This window comes from Cataglyphis hispanica, chromosome 4, assembly GCF_021464435.1.
Source record: "Cataglyphis hispanica isolate Lineage 1 chromosome 4, ULB_Chis1_1.0, whole genome shotgun sequence".
NCBI lineage: Eukaryota > Metazoa > Arthropoda > Insecta > Hymenoptera > Formicidae > Cataglyphis > Cataglyphis hispanica.
Window position 1 is genome coordinate 1,576,939 of NC_065957.1, and position 22,287 is coordinate 1,599,225.

Here is a 22,287-nt window from a genome sequence, read left to right on the forward strand (position 1 = left end):
GCGCACTAACGGCGGCTCAGTCCTCAGTCCGATATCGACGTCCGAACGAGGCGCACATATCCATCGAGCCACACGTTGCGAAATTTTACGCGGCCTTGGCCGTCCGCGCTTCTCGCATTTCTGCTGATGGAACATAGAAGGACGAAGCACGTGGAGGGAACAGAGGCAGCTTCGGCACAGTAATAGTGCAAGGAGTGGGTATACATGGGTACCAAATGCCCTGGAAGTTTTGCTTTTCAACGAGACACACGCGTCCGCTGCGACGTCAATCCGATTCGTCCGAAGACTATACAGTTTAAATAATAATTCACTGGCAGTGCGAGTTCTTCAATCGAGTATTTGTATCGGATCTAAAACAACCACGACGACGACGAGCGTAACGTCGACAACGTCTTCCTCGCGTGCAGAGTCTAGCCGAGGGAGACAAACTATGATGCTGATGAATTTGTGACTTCCAACTGTACCGATACGCAAACGGCAGCGACTTAAAGGAATCCGACTTATGAAATACGAAGACTGCTAATGTTGATTCTGGCTAAGGCTGAAGAGGCACTGATTTAACGGTTGACGAAAAGATCATCGCATATATCGAGCTATTTTAGATTTCGTACCGGCAGCTACGAGGAGCCAGAAATATAAATTGTAATCTCCTCATGTCCCTCTTTCCCTCATCCGTCTCTCTCTCTCTTTCTATACTACTCTCTAACTCTCTATCCCTCATTTAGATATCTCGCTTCCGCGCGGAAGATCGATATTTCGTCCTGACGGTGGCTATTAACGACACGCGTACTTTTCATTCGCTCCCTCCTACTCCGTTTTTCACGCTACGATTGCTTCCAAACATAACGTAAGGTGTAAGCCCCTACCCCAACGTCGATTTTTCCATCAATGTCAGGTAGCGCGTGACAGTCCCGCGTATCCCTGCATCATCGGTGGTCGATATCCTTCGATAGCTCCGACTATAAATCCGATTCACTCTAATCCGAGGTCGCGGATTTCTTCGTACAACATTGCACCAGTCGGCGCTCAATTTTTATCGGGTCACCTACGAGAGCCACCCACTCCGTTTCCACCAATTGCCAGCCTATCCTATGACGTATCCTTTCTCATACCTCGCAGCCTTTTCATCCTGCCGCAGTTTGAAGCTTATACGCGGTCGCGTATGCATCTGGAAACAGTCAATAAGAAGTATCATCGAGGTATCACACAAGTAGCAGAAAGAGATGAGCGTAGCACAGATATAGAGACCGTTTTGATTTTCATCGACAATTGTACATATAACACTGGAGAATAAATTGTTGTCGGTTGTTCCTCGAGAGAGAAACCGATCTCAGTATTTTTACGGACACAACAGTGCAAGCACTGTTGACACTATTACAATTAAATAATAAAGATAACCACTGTTGTGCTATCATTACTGTTATTATTGTTAACGTTGTTGTTACCCCCATTGTTGTTATATCATCCGCTGTGAAATCACGGTAATAGTGACAACGGTCACCGAAAAACTCACAAGTTTACGTGAAGTTGCGTAAGGCACGCGTGTTTCTTCAAATCGTGTCATTAATTCAAGGTTATTGAGATACACGGGAAAGGAAATAAATAGGCGGCAGGAAGTGGAGGACAAGTGGCACGTGGAGTCGCGACGTATCTCCACGAGAGCAAACAAATAAAGAGAGAGCGTGCTGAGGATCTCAATTAAATATATCATCCGCGAGAAGGGTGATCGATTCTTCTGTATCCGTCGAGACCCACGGGAGAATGGTAGTCGAAGCCGCGACGAGAAATGGGCACGAGCTGGCACCTTTAAACGACCGTCGCCAACCCACCCATAACGTGACGATCGTGACGACAGGAAGTCAAAATGTCACCGGTGGCCAGGAAACGAAGGAGGAGAATAGAGCGGCGTGGAGTGGGAAAATGCAATTCTTTCTCAGTATTATCGGATACAGCGTGGGTCTTGGCAATATCTGGAGGTTTCCTTATCTGTGCCAACAGAATGGAGGTGGTGAGTAACATAATCTCGAAACAAGGATTATAGAATAATTCCGCGCCCATACAACTCATGCAACCAAAATATAAGAGCGATCGTGTAAACAATGCGCCCGATGTACGAGTTATTTGACAAAATTATGGCTAATTCAAATTTTTTTAATATATAGCGGACACACATGATATTATTTATATACTCTTTTAATACATTATATACATTATCCATTTGTGTATGTATAATAATACCTATGTGCGTGTTTTTATTTTTACGACCTTCGTGCAGCAAGTAAGAGACACCTTCGAGGTGTTCTTGAACCGTATCAGTGATTTACTTAGGTAAATCCCAGTTTCTCACATGTGTATGAACACATATATAATGTATACATAAATTACCCCTTACAATCCATGTTAATATAATGTCGAGATAGAAACACATTTTTTAATGCACTATAAAGCAATTATGCGCGATAAAGTCTATATACTTGCAATTAAATTTACATTCAATATACATATACATATATATTAAAGGAAGTAAATTGTAGAAAAAATATAATATATCAAAAAAATAGAATCTCTTAATAAATTTTATTTTATTTCATCTGATCTTCAGATATTTCTGTAGTATGAAAAATATTTAAATAGATATTAGGTTTTAAAAAGTACAAAGCGGAATTTATCTGATTTTATATATCTCATTATTTATATCGGATTATTGATATAAGTGTTGACAGTGTAAATGCCATAAGTTGGCGCGAAAATTTTGCATGCAACATTGGAAGTAGCTCTCGCAACTTGCAGTCGGCGCCAGCCTCTACGGCGTCGGATGTAAAGCGAAGAAGAGCAGGGACAAGGTTGTACGATACGAGGGCAGTGGAGTCGGTATAGCGCACGGCTAACTATACTAGTCAACGACTATTTTCAGGTATCCCACGCCGACGTTAAATATAACTGCTACGAAATATTCCGTGTGCTCGCGTTCTTAAAAGCGCATTCTTATCGGCCAATTTCAACGATTAATAGCCCTCAATAGCTGCGATATTAAAGAAAAAAAAAGTTACATGTATAATCTTGATATATATATATATATATATATATATATATATATTTCTGTATATTTTTTAAAATTTACTAGTAAAATTTGTCGCAATTTTTTCTTTCTCCTCTCTTAAGAGAGAATTATTTAATATATTCACACAAATAAAATAAAATTTATTTCGCGCGATGGAAAATATTAATATACTAGATCACATGCTTCATGGCTTATTATAATTTATGCGACGGCAAAAGGTTTTTTGTTTCGCATGACCAATTCGATTTTTGTTAACTCTACAATTCCATTTAAATCTATTTGATTTATTTCTATTTTTAAAATGTAATAACTTTATATGTGTATAATATTATTTTTACTTTTATATATATGAATTATTTTATACAATATTTTATAATTTAGTATTTTGTGTGTGCTCAATATTTTTTAATTTTATGAATTTATTATTAATTTTATGAATGTCAACAATTATTTTAATATAAAAAAAGAATCATATTTTAAAAAACAAACGATTTTTCAATATTTCGCTCATCAATCAATAAAAAAATAATATACTAGTAAAAAAAAAAAAGTGTAAATGTCGCACGATATTTTTTGCGTAGAAAAATACCGAGTATGTATCGAAAGGTATACTTTACTAAAGCTTATAGACTCTTTACTATACAAGTGAAGGTTAAAAAATCTCTCCCTGGAAAAACAGTGTACACTCATATTGTTCACATATATGTAAAAATTGTGAAAAAATATCGCCTTAATTTAAAATTTAAACCTAAATATTTTCGGCTTTCCGTTTAAATATCTTATCAATTAATCGAGATGTTATAAATAACATTGTATCTAAAAATACATTTCGTTTAATTTAAATTATTTATATAATTCAGCTAAAAATAATATCGCGATATTTATGAAAAAAACCTATATATAAAATAATTCTAAATCAATACAGAAGAAAAATATCTGTTATTCATCAAGATAAAGTTAGTTCAAGGTTACGATTGATTTAATTCAACCTGACGTGAGAGGTCGACCAACCGCAAGTATTAAAAGACATACGCAGTGTACCATTTTGTTTAATATCGCATGAAATACGAGTATACAAAACGCGTATATACAACATGCGCACACATATTGCAATCTGAACAGATTTTATGAGCGTGAGTTTTTCGCTCGAGAAAATAGCGTTCCTTCATTAATAACAAACATAAAGCTTTTGATCTCGTACGTTGAATTGTTTCGCGTCCGTTTCGCTGAGCAGCTCTTCTTATCACAATCGCGAGAACGAACAGCTATTTAATATACATCTATTTTCGCGGATGTGGGTAGGTAGATAGATAGGTCACGAGAGGTATACGCGGGTGGCCCTCGCGTGATTGTGACGTCGGAGTTTATATGCACACCGAAATCATATCGGTTATCATCCAGCAACTGCGCAGATCGAGCTTCCGTTACTAGACTATCGTTCAAACACCCACCTCGTTGCCATAGAGGTAATACTTCTGTCTAAATATCTATCGTGCTGCTATAAGAGCTGCTCACCAAAATCATCAAGCACTCCACTTAGGAGTTAATAATAGAGTCACGCGAAATAAAAAAATCATGCTTCAAAATCTTTTTCTTTTTTTTTTTTTTAAGTATGAATTTAAAGCAAATTAGAAAAAATAAGCTGTCATAAATGAAATATTATACGTTATACGAGCGCGATAAAGTTTGCTGAATCTTGTATCATTTTTAAGTAGAGAAGGAATTTTTGAATTTGTCAGACTGGCAAAATTGCAAACTGACCGCTTTCTTTGGTAGCAAAAATTTTTGCGCGTAACTGCACAATCGCTGCCGACGATTGAATTACGTGATGCTTACTCATACGTGGATATATAAATCTTTAGACGAAAAAGACTCGGCTTTCAATGGAAATTTCCTCGTTGCGTCGTACCGCGCTACGTCCGCGTCGCTGAACGCCTATCGATCGATCCATACCACTGTGTAACGGAAAGCACGCGACGACCTAACATCTGCCGCTCTCTGTTTCGCAGCTCTAAAGTAATAGCAGCTTTAAAACACGGAGAGTCTGCGTTACGAATCATTGACATGTTAAGCCAATGCCAATGTATAACATCGGATTACCGATGACGTCGTTATCAAGGCTCATAAGATCTACTTCTGCACGTTTCAATTCCTCTTAAATCTTTTGCTTTTAATTATTTTAATCAATTCTATCCGCTTTTATTTCTTCGTTACTCTCATGGTAAATTAAAGATTGATGTATCGAAATATTTAACAAGTTATTTATAATCGCGTCCAATTAATCAATCACTGGAGCTAAAAGTGTTGCCGCCACTTTCCTACAATTTTATACAAATACATTGGTGTAGAAAAAGGCATTAATGTATCGAAACTCGCGATTTTCTCTTTAGTTCTAATTTGCATTTGTATGAATATCAAAAAGATCGTTCTAGTGGTGGAGTGACTGAACGGGTTAGGACTTAGGTTGTTCGATCAATACAAGGCGCTCCAGCTACGACCGCGAAACTAGACATTTAAAGCCAAAGGGGGAGAGAGAGAGAGAGAGACGTGTCAGGTACAGGGAAGATGCAAAAAAAAAACGGATAACGTGATATTATAAAAATAAGAAAATAATTTAAAAACACGTGAGATGTTAACACTCCGCTGACAATGTAAAAGAGACACGTGGTTTAAAAATTATGGTCTGGATATAAAAGAAATGGCAAGGTATAAAACGTTGCGTTAAATGCATAAAACACGCGAGCGATGTGCAAATTATAATCCTAAAATATATTATATGCAATGCTTTTTTGAGAAACAATCTTTGTTTCTCTGATTCTGCGTTAACAGCACAATTCATCGATGTATGAATGTGTTCGTAATGAATATGAAGCATATTATCTCGCAAATAAGACACATAAAAAGACATATCAAGTTTGTTCAGCATATATTTCGCTTACTTAGCGACTCGTATGAATATTCTGTCTTATGTTTATGTATACTCGTATTCTTCGTATATTTTAAATTTTTGAAAAACCTTAAAATTTATAGATTAATTTTATAGATTAAATTGTATAGATTAAGCAAAACGACAGGATGATATACCAAAAATATGCCAATATTACAATCTTTTAGAACAAAATTTCGATCGAATAATAAATAACAATCGTCGTATAAAATATTTGTTGTTGTCAACACGCAAAATATAAATATCTTTGTCTCGTAGTCGACCTAGTTTGTCTCTTCTCTTTGTTAAATTGAGATCTCAATAAATCTAGATTTGCAAATGGAAATAAAAGTGGAAATTTCACTCTCCATTTCTCAGAAAGATGTTTCATAAGAGATCCTCCAGTGACTCTTCTGTCTCATTCAAAACTTTCTCGCAAACATAAAGTAGCATTGTAATATTCAACATTAAATATTTAGATATAAAGAAAATTACAATTCTGTTAAAGCGAGATATATTTGTGTGTATATTTTAGGTGCCTTCCTCATTCCTTTTTTCGTGATGCTCATCTTAGAGGGCGTACCCCTCTTCCTGATCGAGCTGGGTCTCGGACAACGTATGCGACAGGGTGCCCTGGGCGTTTGGAACACTATACATCCTTGGTTAGGAGGTATAGGAATCGCGTCGTGCATAGTTACGTTTTTCGTTGCGCTTTACTACAACGTAATTATTACTTGGTGCTTCTTCTACCTCTTCAATTCGCTCGAGGTAAGCAGATCGATAACGTTCATAGCGGCGATTGACGCCACGGTAATCTGCGTCGAGATGTCTCAGTATTATTCACCCCTTCACTTTCTATCCTAATTTAGACTCTTAAACAGATAATATAAAATTATGTAATAAATTATGTAATAAATAAGCGCGTATAAAGCGCTTATATAAAAAGTAAAATCTGCCAACATTTTTTTCTAATAAAAATTGTATTTTTAATAAAGATATATAAGAGAGAAACTAAACTATGTATATAAAAAAAAATATAAAAAATTATTTTATTTGCAAACAATTAAAAAATTAAAGTCTTGGACACAAATAGTGATATCATTTTAAATAAATGCGACAGTCAAAATAAAATGTAATCCTCGACTGCTGTTACCGATGGCGTCGTTGTAATAAATTTTCCATATCTATTTGCAAAATATTAATAACGTTCATCTTTTTTTTTTCATGTTTTAATTAGGCTGTCACCATCAAATTCGGTGTAAGTACTCTTTTCTTTTAAACAGTGAGTATTACAGCATCATTTTGCCTAGCTATTGGCGTTATATTGTAATAGTTGCATAAATTATAGCGTGCATGCAAATTTCATCACGGCGTTCCCAAAGTGCCGCTTTAGCTTTTACGGCGCAATAACGGTATACTCGTTAAAGCGTATATTGATGATCTATTTGCATATTCTGACGCAACTAGGAATCACTGCCGTGGGCGAAATGCCCGGAATTGGACGGGAAACCGGTCGAGGAATGTGCTAGGAGTTCGGAGACCGCATATTTTTGGTACAGGACTACCTTAGACGCGGCACCGTCCATCGACGATGGCCAAGGTCTCAAGTGGTGGATTGTCCTTTGCCTCTTGCTCAGCTGGGTCATCGTGTTCTTCATCGTCATGAAGGGCATACAGTCGTCAGGCAAAGTAAGATCGTGTCAGAATCAATGTCGATTGATCTATTGTTATTAATCGCGTTGAATAAACTGTCCTCGACACATATTTTTAGTGTCGCAAATACTGAATGTCATTTTTTTCAACATCATTTCTCTTGTAGGTAGTCTACTTTACGTCCATGTTCCCGTATCTTGTACTAACCATTTTCTTCATCCGCGGGATAACGCTGAGAGGTGCGAGCGCCGGACTGGCGCACATGTACACACCAAAGGTGACGCTTGATTCCCTTCCGGTTTTATCAAGTCGAGCGGTATAAAAAGCCGCGAATATTAGATATGACATTTGCATTATTCGTTCAAGGTCGAGAAACTGTTGGAGCCCACGGTCTGGCTTGATGCGGCGACCCAGGTTTTCTATAGCTTCGGGTTGGCGTTCGGTTCCCTGATCGCATTCGGCAGCTACAACACCCCCAACAACAACTGCGTGAGGGACGTGATCCTGGTGAGCGTGTGCAACGCGTTTACTGCCATTTATGCGAGCGTTGTCATTTTCGCCATTTTGGGGTTCAAGGCAATGTCAAACGTGGACAAATGCGTCGTCAGGTAATGCGACCGCAAGGGCGGCCATCGTTTCTAAATTCGCCATCGCGAAGAGAGTAGTGAAAATCGTCCACGGCTGCGGAGATGTTTTAAACGGCTGAATGATAACTGTTGCTGCTTGTTCGAGAAATGTATCGTCGCTCTTTTAACAGTGTTACGCTATTAATGTATAACATATAAGTTATATAAACAGAAAACTTTTAATTAAATTAAATTGTAAAAACCAATCCCATTATTAACGTATTACAATTCACGTTAATGAGGCTATTAAATTAAATTGCAAAAAATCAATCACATACATAATATTATAATGCACGCAAATTTACATTCCTATCACAATTTAATTTAATTGTAAACGTCAAATGATTGAGTATTTAGAAGCGGGAGGGATTAAATCATAATGGGACGGGATATGCTAATCGCTGGCGAACAACGGAGGGACACAGAAGATATGTTAAATCACTTTTATTTTAGCGCGAAGAATATTCTGATGGATAATGGGCTGTTGAATGCTTCGACCTCGTTTGATCTCGAAGACTACGAACTCTTTATGAAGACTTTCAACGCTTCAGAAATAAAAAATTCCACGATAAAATCATGCAGTCTCAGCAATGAGTTGGATAGCGTGAGTAATGCATGAGAAATCGCATAAATTTGTTGAGAGTGTTTAATAAAATAATGAAATGATGATTGCTTTCAGGCTGCTGAGGGTACTGGATTAGCTTTCATCGTGTTTACACAGGCAATCGTGGAATTACCGGGTGCGCCGTTTTGGTCCTGCATTTTCTTTCTGATGCTTCTGGCCCTCGGTTTGGGCTCACAAATTGGAATACTCGAAGGCATGCTTTGCGTAATCTTCGACATAGATCTCTTCAAAAGAATAAAGAAGCAATATATAACAGGTGAGAGCAATGGTTTATCTATCCTTTCATTATTTATCGGTATCGTTCAGAAAAAATACAAAACTCCACTTTAATCGTTTAATTTGCGGATTTAGGTGTTGTCTGTGTCGTTTGCTTTTTCGTGGGGCTCATCTTCTGCACTGGTGCTGGGGAATATTGGCTGAAAATGTTCGATAGCTTCGCTGGTACTATCGGTCTCGTTATGGTCGCTCTTATGGAAATGATCTCCGTGATTTTCATATACGGTCATGAAAAGTAAGTTAAAATTTTATTCTCCTTTTCATAACGGTCAATGAGACGATCAATCGATCTAACAATCGCGCGATCGCTGTGCAGGTTCACGAAGGACATCGAAGAGATGACAGGATACAGACCGGGAGCTTATTGGCAAATCACGTGGCGATTTCTCGCTCCAATAATAATGGTTTGCATTCTCATATCTAGCATCGCTTCCATGTTCATCAAGAAACCGCAATACTCGGCATGGAATGCGACATTGGTAAAGAGATTATGTCAGATTATAAAAAAAAAGATATATAATTATATTATCGTAACAATATTTCTTTATATCTTGTTTTTAGGGTATAGCAGAACCTACGAGTTATCCCACTTGGGTGCTGGGCATCGCAGCCGCCATAATTTTCGCGGGTATCGCGCCGATTCCGCTCGTTTTCCTCTTACGACGATTCCAGTGCGTGAAGCTCGACGTGGACATTCATCAAGGCAGTATTCGTCGTATCGACACCACCGTTTCCACCAAGGAAATGATGGGCGACGTTGACGTGAGTAGAACTTGTCATTATAATTGTATTAATCGTGTGTCTTTATACGTAGAAATCTAATGAGTTACATGAAAATTGTATGGTAAAGAAAAAAATGTGCGCGAAGAAATGTTTCCTGCAAAGATAGCGTTGTGGCTTGTAATCGTCCATGATGGAATGTATGTAAAATTCGCGACAAACAGTCCACCATATATAACTGGAGTCGCGAGTCGAGGATAAAACGCACGTTGTCCATATTTGTTTCGCGATAATTGTTTTGGACGCAAGTAGCATTGTTCCTCCCTTTAAAATAACTATTTCGAGTAGCGTTGTTACCTTATTACCCCAAGATAGTTTGTCTGTTAAACGATGTATCGGCTTAATTAGCGCACCACGGGCTGACAAGTATCTCATGCCTGTTTAATCGCAATACAGTCTTGCTCGATTGAACGGACTTGCAAAAATGAGGTGTCGCTTATGTCGATCCCGTAATTATGACGTGAGTTTTCTCATGGTGAGCCAATTAAGCATGACACGAGGTGTTTAGGTAATTCACATTTGAACGTACGATCTGCAGTTGTAGGTAAGCATCCATTGTCTGTCTGTGGTAACGTCGATTACTCGATATCCCCGTAGCTACGTTATACACGTGAGTTGGCAGCATCAATTTTTGAGAATGCATCCTCATGAATGTTACTTTTAGCGCATTCATCGTCACACGTTACACGATGTTAGCGTGCATCGCAGACAGCGCGGAACATTACTCGGCTCTATCTATCCTGTCTCCTTTACTACGCGACAAGTCATATTCACTAAGTTCAACATCACGTGATTAAATTAATACTCTGCACGATTAAATAATAAAAGAAACCATACCGATACAAATTTAATATAACACACTTCATGGCAAAATATCATCAGCATCGATAGAATGCATGATTAGACATCTTATAAAGTAAGTAAATAGTTGATTTAGAGAAAATAATAATAATAATAGTATGAAAAATATTTCTCAAACAAAATTATTTATGCGGGAACCGCCATAATAAAAAATTTTTAAATTTAAATCACATTTTAATGTCTACTTCTAAATTTATGTATTAAATTCTATTTTTATGATATATTTAGTGCAAATTCATACTGTATCAAAATTAAATCCACCAAATCTTTATAGTATAAATAGACTGCAGAAATTAACTTTGCAAATCGGATATAATAAAATTATTAGGATAAATTTAAATCAAAGAAATCATCATAAAAAGTTTTGAAATATGAACTTATATAGATTCCATCAAGCAGCATGCTTGCTTTTGGTAAGTACGCGTATCATGAAGTTTGACATGATTTTGACAGCATGTGAGACATGAAAATCCACAATTTTCATCTACCTTCAAGATTCACGTTATGCTTCATCAGGAATGAAGAAACATATATGCATAGGACAGTACAATTGATTGGTTGAGAATTAAAAGTGGTCTGTCAATTATAAAATTGCGTGATCAAGTTACAAGTTCTTGTTCAACTAGCCTTCTCGCGTCATGCAAAAAATACACAAAAACAAATATGTTGTTGAAAAGCACAGCTATTTATGAGTCTTCGATCATGAGCTAAAAATTTGTACTTTTAGAAAACATAAATAGCTTGTGCTTAGAAATATGTGCTGCGTAGGCGCGGACGGAAATTGAACAGATCTCAAAACATAGATCACTTACGATACTGAACCTTTCGATTTTTCTCGAAGCTACGATCACGTATACATCTGTCACGTGTACATCTTATTGTTAACAGTAATTAGAAATTACCATAACTTCAATTTCCAATTGCAGTTTGCAAAAATAATTCTAAACTGTGATCGAAAAAAGGAGTTATTTTGTCTCTCTATTCTTGCTGCAAAAGTCGAGACCGTGGCCTCGTCTACTTCTCTTAGCTATAACCTCAGCTCGCATAATTCTATAAATACCTAATATCATTAATTAACTTTCAGCTTGATGAATATCACGACCGGCTCGAGGATTTCCCGGAAGAAGACGAGGACATTAATAGCGACGACGATACAAACACTGTACCGGCCATGAGTAAACTCGCCAAGAAAGCAATGCAGGGTAGGGCTTTCAAAATGGAAGTAATGAACTTTTAAGAGCGCATAATATCGGCATGACTCGAACTGTTTGTTTGCAAACCACTGTGGGCTAAGGATATTAGCAATGATTATGACATATATAAAGACTAACTATAGTTTACGCTAAATTATAGTCGATGTCTTTGCGAGATAAACCCATTTTATATATCATCACATAAAAAGATAGACATACAGATATTTACGATATCAATAATTAATTTGTAAAGGCTTACATTTCAATAGAGAATAATCTGTGAGTTATAAACAAATTTTTGACAAAATTGAATTGTTTGTTTTAAATCTTTAACTTTGAAGATTTCTCAAGTTTGGTCTTTATATATACTACAGTCATTGGTGTGTCGGGTTATCGGAGCCGTGCGTCCTTAAGATGGTATTGAGTAAACAAACAACGAACGGAATGCGCGAATGCTCAAATTTATTTGAAATCCTCTTTGATGTATCGCGATGATGAACGAATCAGATCAGATGCAAATGGACCACTAACGAGTATTGCGTTTGCATTTAATATGATTAATCCATCTCGAGAAAAATGTAACGAAATGAAAATTCGCATTCGTCGTTGGTTTGCTCGAAAAGTTGTGTGTCGATCGCGATTTTTTCGTATATATGTAAACTTTAGATAGATGTAGGGTGAATTCGCTACAAATTGAGCTCAATATTCGGATCGAGGCGTCATTAGGAGCAATATGATAATACGAAATAAGTTTTAGGAAGGTGTAGAGCCACGAGAGCGACCAATTTGCGCCGCGACGAGCTTTACCGTCGTTTACACGCGCTTCCGGATAAAATCGCAAATCACCAGACGGAATACGATAGATGCATATATAGTGGACGAGAAATAGCAACGAGAGAATAGAATGTTCTGGCTTTTTAGTCATGCGGACACGATCTGACGCGGGATCGTTAAATTCGTCCGGTTCAATTCGTTTTTAATTAAACAGCGCAATTCTTTTCTTTTTCTTCTTATTAGATCATAGTAGCTTGATCTTTCCATCTTTCCAATGAAAGAAACATCGGAAAGACTAGACAATAAAATTGAACGTAATCGAGTTCTTAGTCAAATGTAGACGATTTGTTTATTGCTCTCTTTATACGATACCAAAAATGAAATGTATATGCTTTTGGCTCCTCCGAGGTTCTACCTTTCGCGTATCATTGCAGTTCAGACATGATCGACCTTACAAAAACGTTCTAAAAAAAAAAAAAAAGGAAAAATAAGTCCCACATACCAAATGATTAATGTTATTTCTCTTTTATTATTTAAGCATTTTTGCTTAGTAAAACATTTTTGAGATACAAAGTGACCTTTTAAGGAAAAGAAGAGAAATCAAAGAGATTAAACCATATATATATATATATTATAAAAACACTTATATTATAAATATATATGTTCCCGAACTTTCAAAACACGCATATAATATATATACATATATTGTATGTATAATTTCATAAGGATTGAAAGATTATTTTTGAAACACGATTACGGTCGATCAAATCTGCATTATACAATCTCGTTAAGCAAATAAATTAAGTAGGACGAATAATATTATGCAAACGAATTACGTCACAAGTACCAGCAAATAATATTTTTAATTGACAATTAGATTATGTTCCGCGAGAAGGTATTATAATGATTCAAACAGGCGCTAAGTTGGCTTAACTGTTATTTTTAAATTTCACTCGTCATCAGCTGTGACGGATTATCATTAAGTTAACAATTAAAAAGCGTCATAGTATAATACGCCGCGCGTTCCTTTACTATTAATTTCGCCAGAAAAAAATACGAGTATTTATGAGGTCACGCGGTGCCATTATACGAACGTGACATTTTCGATGAAATATATTACCGGTGCAAAATATATTACTATATATTGGTATCGTGTTGTGTACGAGGTACCTCGAGAATACCGGACCTCTGCTATTCCAAAACAAATTTCTCTTTCATGAAATAGCCCCTATCGCCGGGCGTCGTTTGGCTGGTCCAGCTATTTTGGATAAGAAAATACCTGCGTACCGATTCCGCTTTTAGGGTATAATCAATGAGCGATCGGTTTGCCAAGTTCCATCTCTTAAGGTCTCGTGAGACGATGTGAATTTCGAATAACCGTAATGTCAATAATAAAGAGATTGCGATCCGCGCGAGAATCGCATTTGCTGTGCAAATTTCGCGAAATATCTTTTCGTGTACATGTACGTTACAATCTAAGCTCGAAAACGCCATTGTGATCATCCTCTGTGCTATTTATATTGTACATACTTTAAACTGAGATCAATTAATTGGACAAATCAGTGAGAACGTGTACAATATCGCGATTAGTTCGCGAACACAGACAAAATAGAGATTAACCGTCAGTGCTGTAAAAGCGAGTGCGAGTTGAAAAGCGCTCGTAACGCAGGGAAAGTAACAACGGTATGTAAAATAGGAGTCCTAGGAGCGAGAGATTATTATTATTATTATTATATATTAATGACATTACGAATTCGATGAAAACGTAACGCGTGTGTGCCATTGTAAATAATAACTCGGCGTTTATATGCCAATCTGCATCTAAATTAATACCTCGTAAAGTACCTATTTTTTGAATCGCTTAGGAATAGTGTTACAAAGTATCGTACCTATTTACTTTCTTCCCTTTTTTCTACATGTAAAAGCATACGCTCTTTTACTTCGTGCAAAAGGGACACAAACTTTTAGAAACTAGTCGTCTAAACGTAGGCGTATGGCGTATGTAAGTAGACAATGTTGCGAAACGTCCCCCTTCTTCCCCCCCTCCTCTCCCCTCCACAACCCTCGATATATGAGTTACACAATAAGCAATACCCGTTCCCAAGGAATTGACGAGATAATGTCAACTTAATGTAAAATATATGACGCAACAAAAGCACACTTTTTTCAGAAACCATTATACCACTTACGCATTACACATATTTTCGTTTACATAATACGTTGAACAATAAGATAAGTCCGGGGGCTTATGGCTATACGAAAGAAATGACCAATGAAAAAATTTAAGGGAAGTATTTAGCAGATGATGACACTTGATCTCGCTAGTGCGCTTCCCGAGTTACTCAAGAGCACATGCAATCGCAATTTTTTGAGAAAAAAAAAATGAAAAAGTAAATTATTTTCTTGTTTTCACTTTAAAATTTTTTCATCGACTATTCTCTTCCATATGATACATCATCCCCGGACTTATCTTACATTTAAAAGAAGCCGTATCACGAAATTATACTATGTCTGTTTCTATTTTTTTTACTGTATATTAAATTTTAGATGTTTTTTTAAAAAATCGGTTGTTAAAATGATGTTATCCTTGCAGAAATTTGGAAATGCTGCCGTATTTACTGTACAAGTATACTCAGTATACAGTATATCTCGATCAATTTCAAATTGCAGGACAATTATAATCTATTTTGTAAAACTACTTGTACTCTCTTTTGTCATTCTGTGAGCTGATTGTTTACTTCTTCAAAATTAATACGAGCTATTAATATACAAAAAGAAACGATAATTCTGCAATTATAACAAACACATACATATCGAGGTAATAGTCACGTAATCTCTCATGAAAACCAAGATGAATTAAATATTTTATATTTTAATAATTTTTTCCTTTTTTCGTGTTACTATTTTTACGCAGAAAACGAGGAGAAAAACTCGGAATATTAATATCTGCTCGCGTATATTCAAAAGTTTTTATTTTGCAGAATTGCCATTTTTGCTCGATAAATATGACAGAAATTTTTTCACTTTCGAAAAAACACAACACACATACACAGCACGCATTACGTACAAGAATATTTTTTTTATTCAAAGATTGAATAAAATTTTCATTTATTTTATTTATTTATAATTTTTTAAATTTTATCAGAATCAAAAAAGCACGAATCATCTGGACTAATTTGAATAAATTGAAATACGATGTATATTCATAAAATGTAATTTAATTATAGAATATAATTACTGAAAATATAATTAATTTTATCGCGAATATATGAGTTGTTAGAAAATAAACAGGTGCAAGGGAGAAAAGATGCTTCCTCGTTAGAAAAAAAAAAAAAAACAAATTATATCTCTCGAAAACTTTTTATTCTTTCTTTATTAAGAAAGATATCACGTATATCTCTGCTGCTTCCAAAAATCGAGAGATTGTTTGATTTTGGGAAAATAAATAATATTTTTAAAAGCACAGAACTGTAACTTTGAATTCTTTGAAAAAGAGATTGGTGCATATGTTAATCCTTAATAAGTAATGTTAAATTCACATGTACGGAGTCTCTCAGACTCCAGAATTCGAACTTTTTAGCTTTCGTTTATATTAAAAAAAAAAATTTTTTTCTCTTCTTTTATTGTCTTCCCCTAGATATCTTAAATAAATGTATACCAATAAAAGCAATTATTATTATGTCTAAAAATGAATTATTTAAAGAAGAAATGTAAATAAAGCAAAGAATCTATATGTGAGACTCCCTCATTACTTCTCGTTCTTCGATTTTTTCCACGTCATTGGATAAAAGTTGAAGAGCAATCGCAATATCGCCTTCTGCGACATTCCTATTTTCAAATCGAAAGCTACGCGTATATTTGCAATAAATTCATTAAAAATATTTAACCTTTAACAATTAAAGAAATTTGAATACAATGCCTTTTTGGCCTACCTTCTTATCGAGTAAAACAAAGAAACTTAAATGGCACCGTTGAGCACAGAGAACACGCTTAATATCCTCGTTTCAGTATTTCTATATTTATTAGAGTTTCGCTTAAACGTTTGTGTGTCCGATGCGCCCGGTAATTCCTCGAAGTGATATGTACATATAGTTATAAATGACATAATTAATGTTGGATAGTTCTATCTTAGATGCTGCTAAAATTCAATTCGGTCACTCGCAAATGAAATTTCTGTCCCAGGGGAAAATTTCTTCAGTTGTGCGTAAATATTTCAAAAAATAAAAGCGAGTATTATATTTTCGTTCTTTAGGTTTATACGATTCGTAATAATAATTATTTTAGTGCAGAGATCAATTTACTAATATAGTGAGCGAGTACTTCCGATTGTATTTTATTGCTCGACACAATACGTATGTTTTTAATAGCATGAATGTGTTCAAATCATAAGCTATCCTTGAATTTGAACATCGTTGCCGTACTTTTAGCGACTGAAACTTAGACATTTACTATGTATACAATGTATACAAGATTCAAAGCGTTTAAATAAAAGCTTATTTATTGCCGAAAATGTATTCTCTTTTAAGATATCTAATAATATTTTTAAAGAAAGGTTTCATAAGATTTACAAGCTTTTGATTTGTATATATCATTTAAGAATTTTAAATACAATTTTAGAAGAATTCTATAGAGCACTTATGAATTCATCAAATCAATTCAGCATACCCTTATTTTGCTTAAAATCTTTAAGTTTAAAAGCTTTTAAATTTTTACTTTGTGTCTGCATTATCATATATACATATATTGCATTTACTTCGCATTCTCCGTATTAATCAAACACATTTTTAAATGTAACTTTAATATAAAGTTATCATTCGTATCTTCTCATTAAATACATGTAAATTTTGGTAATCCCTACGATAGCATATTAAGTATAACAATGTCATTTTTTTATGATATGTACGCGTAATATAAGCATCCATGTGAATATTCCCACTTTTGCAAATATCTTATCTGTTATAGATTACCACGTCACAAACGTTGATAATAATGCATATTAGTAAAATGCATTGGAGTGTACGATGCAAGTTTTGTAATGTAAGCAAGATACCTGAGTTGTCGATACAGTAGACAATAACTGATATTACCTTGGCGCGAATAAAGTAATTTAAGAGTGATTAGATGAGTGCGCTGTAGACGAGAAGTGTAGGGGATTTGAAGTATAGCATGACTTATGAAAAATGAAAAATTATGATGAAGGATGTAAGTAAAGGATCACGATTGCAAGTCGTATAGTAGACAAGTAAGAAACAATTGCAAAAAGATCGAGAGACGAGAGACCATCTTAGGAAGAGATCGAGAGTGAGATTCTTCAACGGATTTCAGAAAATTTCTTTTTCCGCGAAGTTGGTATTTGAGAATTTGTAACAGAATATCTTGAAGTATAGACGGATATCTTGAAATTATAATTTACAATAGTTTCTCTTTTTATTACAATTTTACAATGAATATCCGTCAAAATAAAAAATTCGATAGCACATTCCATTCAGAGAATGTGTGTGCGAATATTCTCAAAGTGAAAAATGTCAATACGATTTGCGCAAATAAAAATGAACTGAGTTATTATCATAACACGCTGAAAAAATCAGACTTTCATGTTAAATATCGAAATCGCGTTTATAATATACGAAATTTCTTAAATTATCATCCGGGAGGAAAAAATGCGCTTACACGTTTGAAGGATCAAAACTTAGATGATGAATTAGCGAAATATTCCCGTTCCAAATCTGCCTACCTAATCCGCCTATCTTCTCGAAGAATTTGCCGTCCAATTCCAAGAGAGATATAATGAGTGCGAAGTGAGTGATATACATATAAATATCAATAAGAGAGATAATCAATCGACGATATCCTCCATATTTTATAAAAAAATGTTCTAAAAATAAAATATCTTCATTTAAACTATTCTCATTTATAAAAATATACTCTGAATATATTTGCAAAAAAATACGTAATTTCGAAAAAAAAATTCTGTTTCAATCTTAAAAAATTTGATATGTGTACATTGATTAAATTAAAAATTAGCTGCAATTGTTGTAAAAATAATATGATAAAGACATTATAAATAAATTGATGTCAAATTTATTTAGAAAATTAGCTTATATTATATAGTTATATAAAACTTACGCTTATATCGCCTTTGCACTTTACATTTATGATGTTTGAATAGAAAAAAAAAAGATAAGCTATCGTCGTAAACGTAAAAACTTACATTTTACGTAATCATTCTTTTACTATATTTATTTATGATAAATTGTTTGAAAACTTATATAGAAAAAAATAATGTTAGATACTAAGCAAATAAATAATGCGTTGAGAATAAAAAAACATTATCATTGATGAAAAATTTTCATCTTAGGACTTAGTTAATTGAAATGCGCCGATATTGCGGCAAGTGGGCTTTATGGGCGATCGATATTGGGAATGGATAAATCTGCTAGTAAACCGACCTGTACGATTTTTTCAATCGGACATTTTAGAATTATTATCGATTACGCCATGGTACATCATACCGATCGTCTGGTTTCCCATAGTTACATATTTCTTTTACATGGGATGTGTTGGAAATATTTCGACAAACATCGGTAATTCGTGTGCATCGTGCATATGATTTGCATTTAAATTAAACATTTATAAAGTAGTAATCAATATACAATACAAAAGAAGCATAAAAATTTAACGTTTACGATCTATGATATAATCGTAAGGTCACTGTATATTTTAGTGATCACGTTGCAAAGGATTTTATCGTCATTTGTTCTGGGGATATCTATCTGGACTGTTACGGAATATTTCATACATCGGAAAGTATTTCATTTAAAACCACCGCATAATTCGAGGTTACTGATTACTTTGCATTTTCTATTTCATGGGAATCATCGTGAAGTATAATTCAAAACAATTCAATTTCAATTGATATTTTAATTTAAAAGTATCTTAAATATTCGCGCTGAATATATAGACGTATGTAAAAAGGACCTACATCAATAGGCACCATTAGATAAACAAAGATTGATGGTTCCAGCGATATTAAGTTTAACCATAGTAGCGATTGTTTGGCAAATTTCTAAAGCCATATTTCCTTTGGAAATAGTTCATTTTGTCATCGCTGGTACTATAATAGGTACGCTATTCCTATAAATTTTTCGGTATATATATTTTAAATCGATAAATTATTTTCATAATCCAAATGTGTTACAGTTTTCTATGAATAATTTTGCAATTGTAACTTTATTTATTTTATACGCTATTTATGTTATGATCTAATACACTATTACTTGCATAATGGAGCACCGAAAGCCGAAACGTATTTGTATACAATAAAAAGAAGACATAATTATCATTATTTTTTACCAGATCAAGGTAACGGATGGAAATTACTATAAGACAGAACATATAGAGGACTAATGATCTTAATTATTAGGATTTGGAGTTACCAGTGAATTATGGGATCGATTACTCAAGACGGATTTAAATTTACGGAAATTAGATAAACCATTAAAATGGTAAAACAATAATGAAAAAGAAAATTATTATTTATTATATTTATATTTATTGATTATATTTATATTTATTAATTGATAATCTTTTTTTAAATATTTTGATCGCATAAATAATAATTCCTTATTAATATAATCACAACAATTACAATAAGTACACAGAGTTCTTGTACTCCTTGTAATAATTAAATATAACTTTAAATATAAATTTCAACATAGTCTCAGTCCCATAGATTTAAGAGTTAAGTACACACCTTAGTTTTTAAGAGAGATTCAATAGCTTTCTAGCATATATAAATTAATGACTTAATGCGCGTACAAGTTTCTCAAAAAATGACAATACAATGCATAAACAAAAATAAATAGTGAGATTTGCATTTAGATAATCTTTCCTTTGTATTTTAATTGATAAATAATGTTAAACAGTTTTAAAATTGACAATATCTTAAGTACATAATCCATGATATACTTATGGCTTTAACAATAAGTCCATTTGTCTCCTTTCAAATCTAGTATCACAAATATGTTCAAAGTTAACAGAAAAGTACATACTGTGCCATAGATAGATATTGTTATTGAGATCTTGTAGTATATCTGTATCGTAATATTTAATTGTTATGAAATAAATTATACCTGAGTACAACACATTCATATGAGCGACTCCTCACATCGCAATCTTTTTATGTTCATATAATACCATTATACTCTTAAATAAGCATCACTGTGCTTCCACCTTAACAGTTTTCCTACCCATACTTAATTGTGAAAATGTACTTTTATTTGCAGGAGGATTCAACTTAGACGATAGATGGACAAATGCCTCAAATAAACTAGATCTATCCATAACGTCCACTTCATAATGTTTAATTTTCTCTCTAGTACACCAATTGCTCGCTTTACTCGCAGTATTTTCCAAGTTATTCAATACAGCATCGGTTTTCGTTCGATTACCAATCACAATCACAATAATTTCCTTCTTATCCTTATTTTTATCAATGTCTTTTTTCAAAGGAAAGAGAACATCGAGAGATTCAGGCTTACCAGTATCATATACTAAGACATAGCCATCAGCAAAACCGAGATAATGACGTGGAAGCTGCTGATTGTTTACATTGCTCTGTAGAGATTCAAGTCCGGCTGTATCGTAGAATCTAACCTTCTCCTTTGTGCCGCGATCAGTCTCAATGTTGGCGACATAAATGTCTTCGATTGTAGGATGAATTTCCTGTAATTAATTATCGCAGGCAATTATAAATTTGCATCGCGCGGGATACACGCAATGTGAATCACATGCAGTAACATAACCTAACAAACGCATACCGTCTTCGCATCGATATTTCCGTATATGAGCTGCTCCAGTAAAGCTGTCTTCCCAACTCCTTTCATCCCGCAAACGACTACCCTCGTAGTCTTCCCCATACTACCTAAATCTAACGCCTTCGTTAAATACACGCTCCCTCATGTACAGATGACATCAGAACTGTCAACTACTTGACTACATATACTCATCACACACCATGCACACGGCTACACTATACACCTACACGTACACGGTTGCCTAAGGCCAGGCCGCTGCCGCCGTTTTTTCTAGACGCTTTTTATAGTAAAATAATATAATTGAATCCAAACAGAATTAAATGGTTAGATTCATTTTTCGGTAAAATGATCGGTTGGTCTTCATGCATTTTATATAATAAAATGAATCTTAATTAAACTATTATTATTCTTAGATTTTCGAAAACATTTAAATTAAATTGCTAATAAATTAAATTTACATTATTTTTATCTTTATATTTTATATTTTAACCTTTATTTAAATTTACATTTATTTTATAATCTATATCTTATATTTTCCATCGTTTATATGTTTTAAATTAATATGCTAATAAATTATATTTTATTTCTTTAATTGATAAAATTATATTAATTTTATTACTTCGCGAAATATCTTTTCGTGTACATGTACGTTACAATCTAAGCTCGAAAACGCCATTGTGATCATCCTCTGTGCTA

The 22,287-nt window shown here is 34.3% G+C and overlaps 2 protein-coding genes and 1 pseudogene across 4 annotated transcripts; 2 read left to right on the plus strand and 1 right to left on the minus strand.

Annotated features, from left to right (window-relative positions):
• Position 1: 1 nt before the first annotated feature.
• On the plus strand, positions 2 to 17,285 carry LOC126848926 (sodium- and chloride-dependent transporter XTRP3). Of its 3 annotated transcripts, none has more exons than XR_007687326.1 (13): positions 2 to 2,008; positions 6,523 to 6,755; positions 7,225 to 7,245; positions 7,455 to 7,676; positions 7,807 to 7,917; positions 8,007 to 8,248; positions 8,720 to 8,870; positions 8,946 to 9,147; positions 9,243 to 9,402; positions 9,484 to 9,646; positions 9,729 to 9,929; positions 10,486 to 10,557; positions 11,893 to 12,013. XR_007687326.1 is itself a non-coding variant. In XM_050590284.1 (13 exons), exons 3-13 carry the CDS (start codon positions 6,549 to 6,551, stop codon positions 12,043 to 12,045), a joined length of 1,833 nt encoding a protein of 610 aa, XP_050446241.1. In that variant the 5' UTR covers positions 1,879 to 2,008; positions 2,715 to 2,914; positions 6,523 to 6,548; the 3' UTR covers positions 12,046 to 17,285. The 3 variants fall into 3 exon arrangements, 2 of the variants coding, with proteins under 2 accessions (XP_050446240.1, XP_050446241.1); XM_050590284.1 differs by lacking the exon at positions 10,486 to 10,557 and adding an exon at positions 2,715 to 2,914 and having other exon boundaries at positions 1,879 to 2,008; positions 11,893 to 17,285; XM_050590283.1 differs by lacking the exon at positions 10,486 to 10,557 and having other exon boundaries at positions 10 to 2,008; positions 11,893 to 17,285.
• A 628-nt stretch (positions 17,286 to 17,913) lies between these two features.
• On the plus strand, positions 17,914 to 20,204 carry LOC126848947 (fatty acid 2-hydroxylase-like; annotated as a pseudogene).
• Positions 20,205 to 20,381: 177 nt separating this feature from the next.
• LOC126848950 (NF-kappa-B inhibitor-interacting Ras-like protein) lies at positions 20,382 to 21,779 on the minus strand. Its single transcript, XM_050590351.1, has 2 exons — positions 21,595 to 21,779; positions 20,382 to 21,499 (listed from the first exon to the last, which is right to left on the minus strand). Exons 1-2 carry the CDS (start codon positions 21,691 to 21,693, stop codon positions 20,993 to 20,995), a joined length of 606 nt encoding a protein of 201 aa, XP_050446308.1. The 5' UTR covers positions 21,694 to 21,779; the 3' UTR covers positions 20,382 to 20,992.
• Between the last annotated feature and the right edge of the window lie 508 nt (positions 21,780 to 22,287).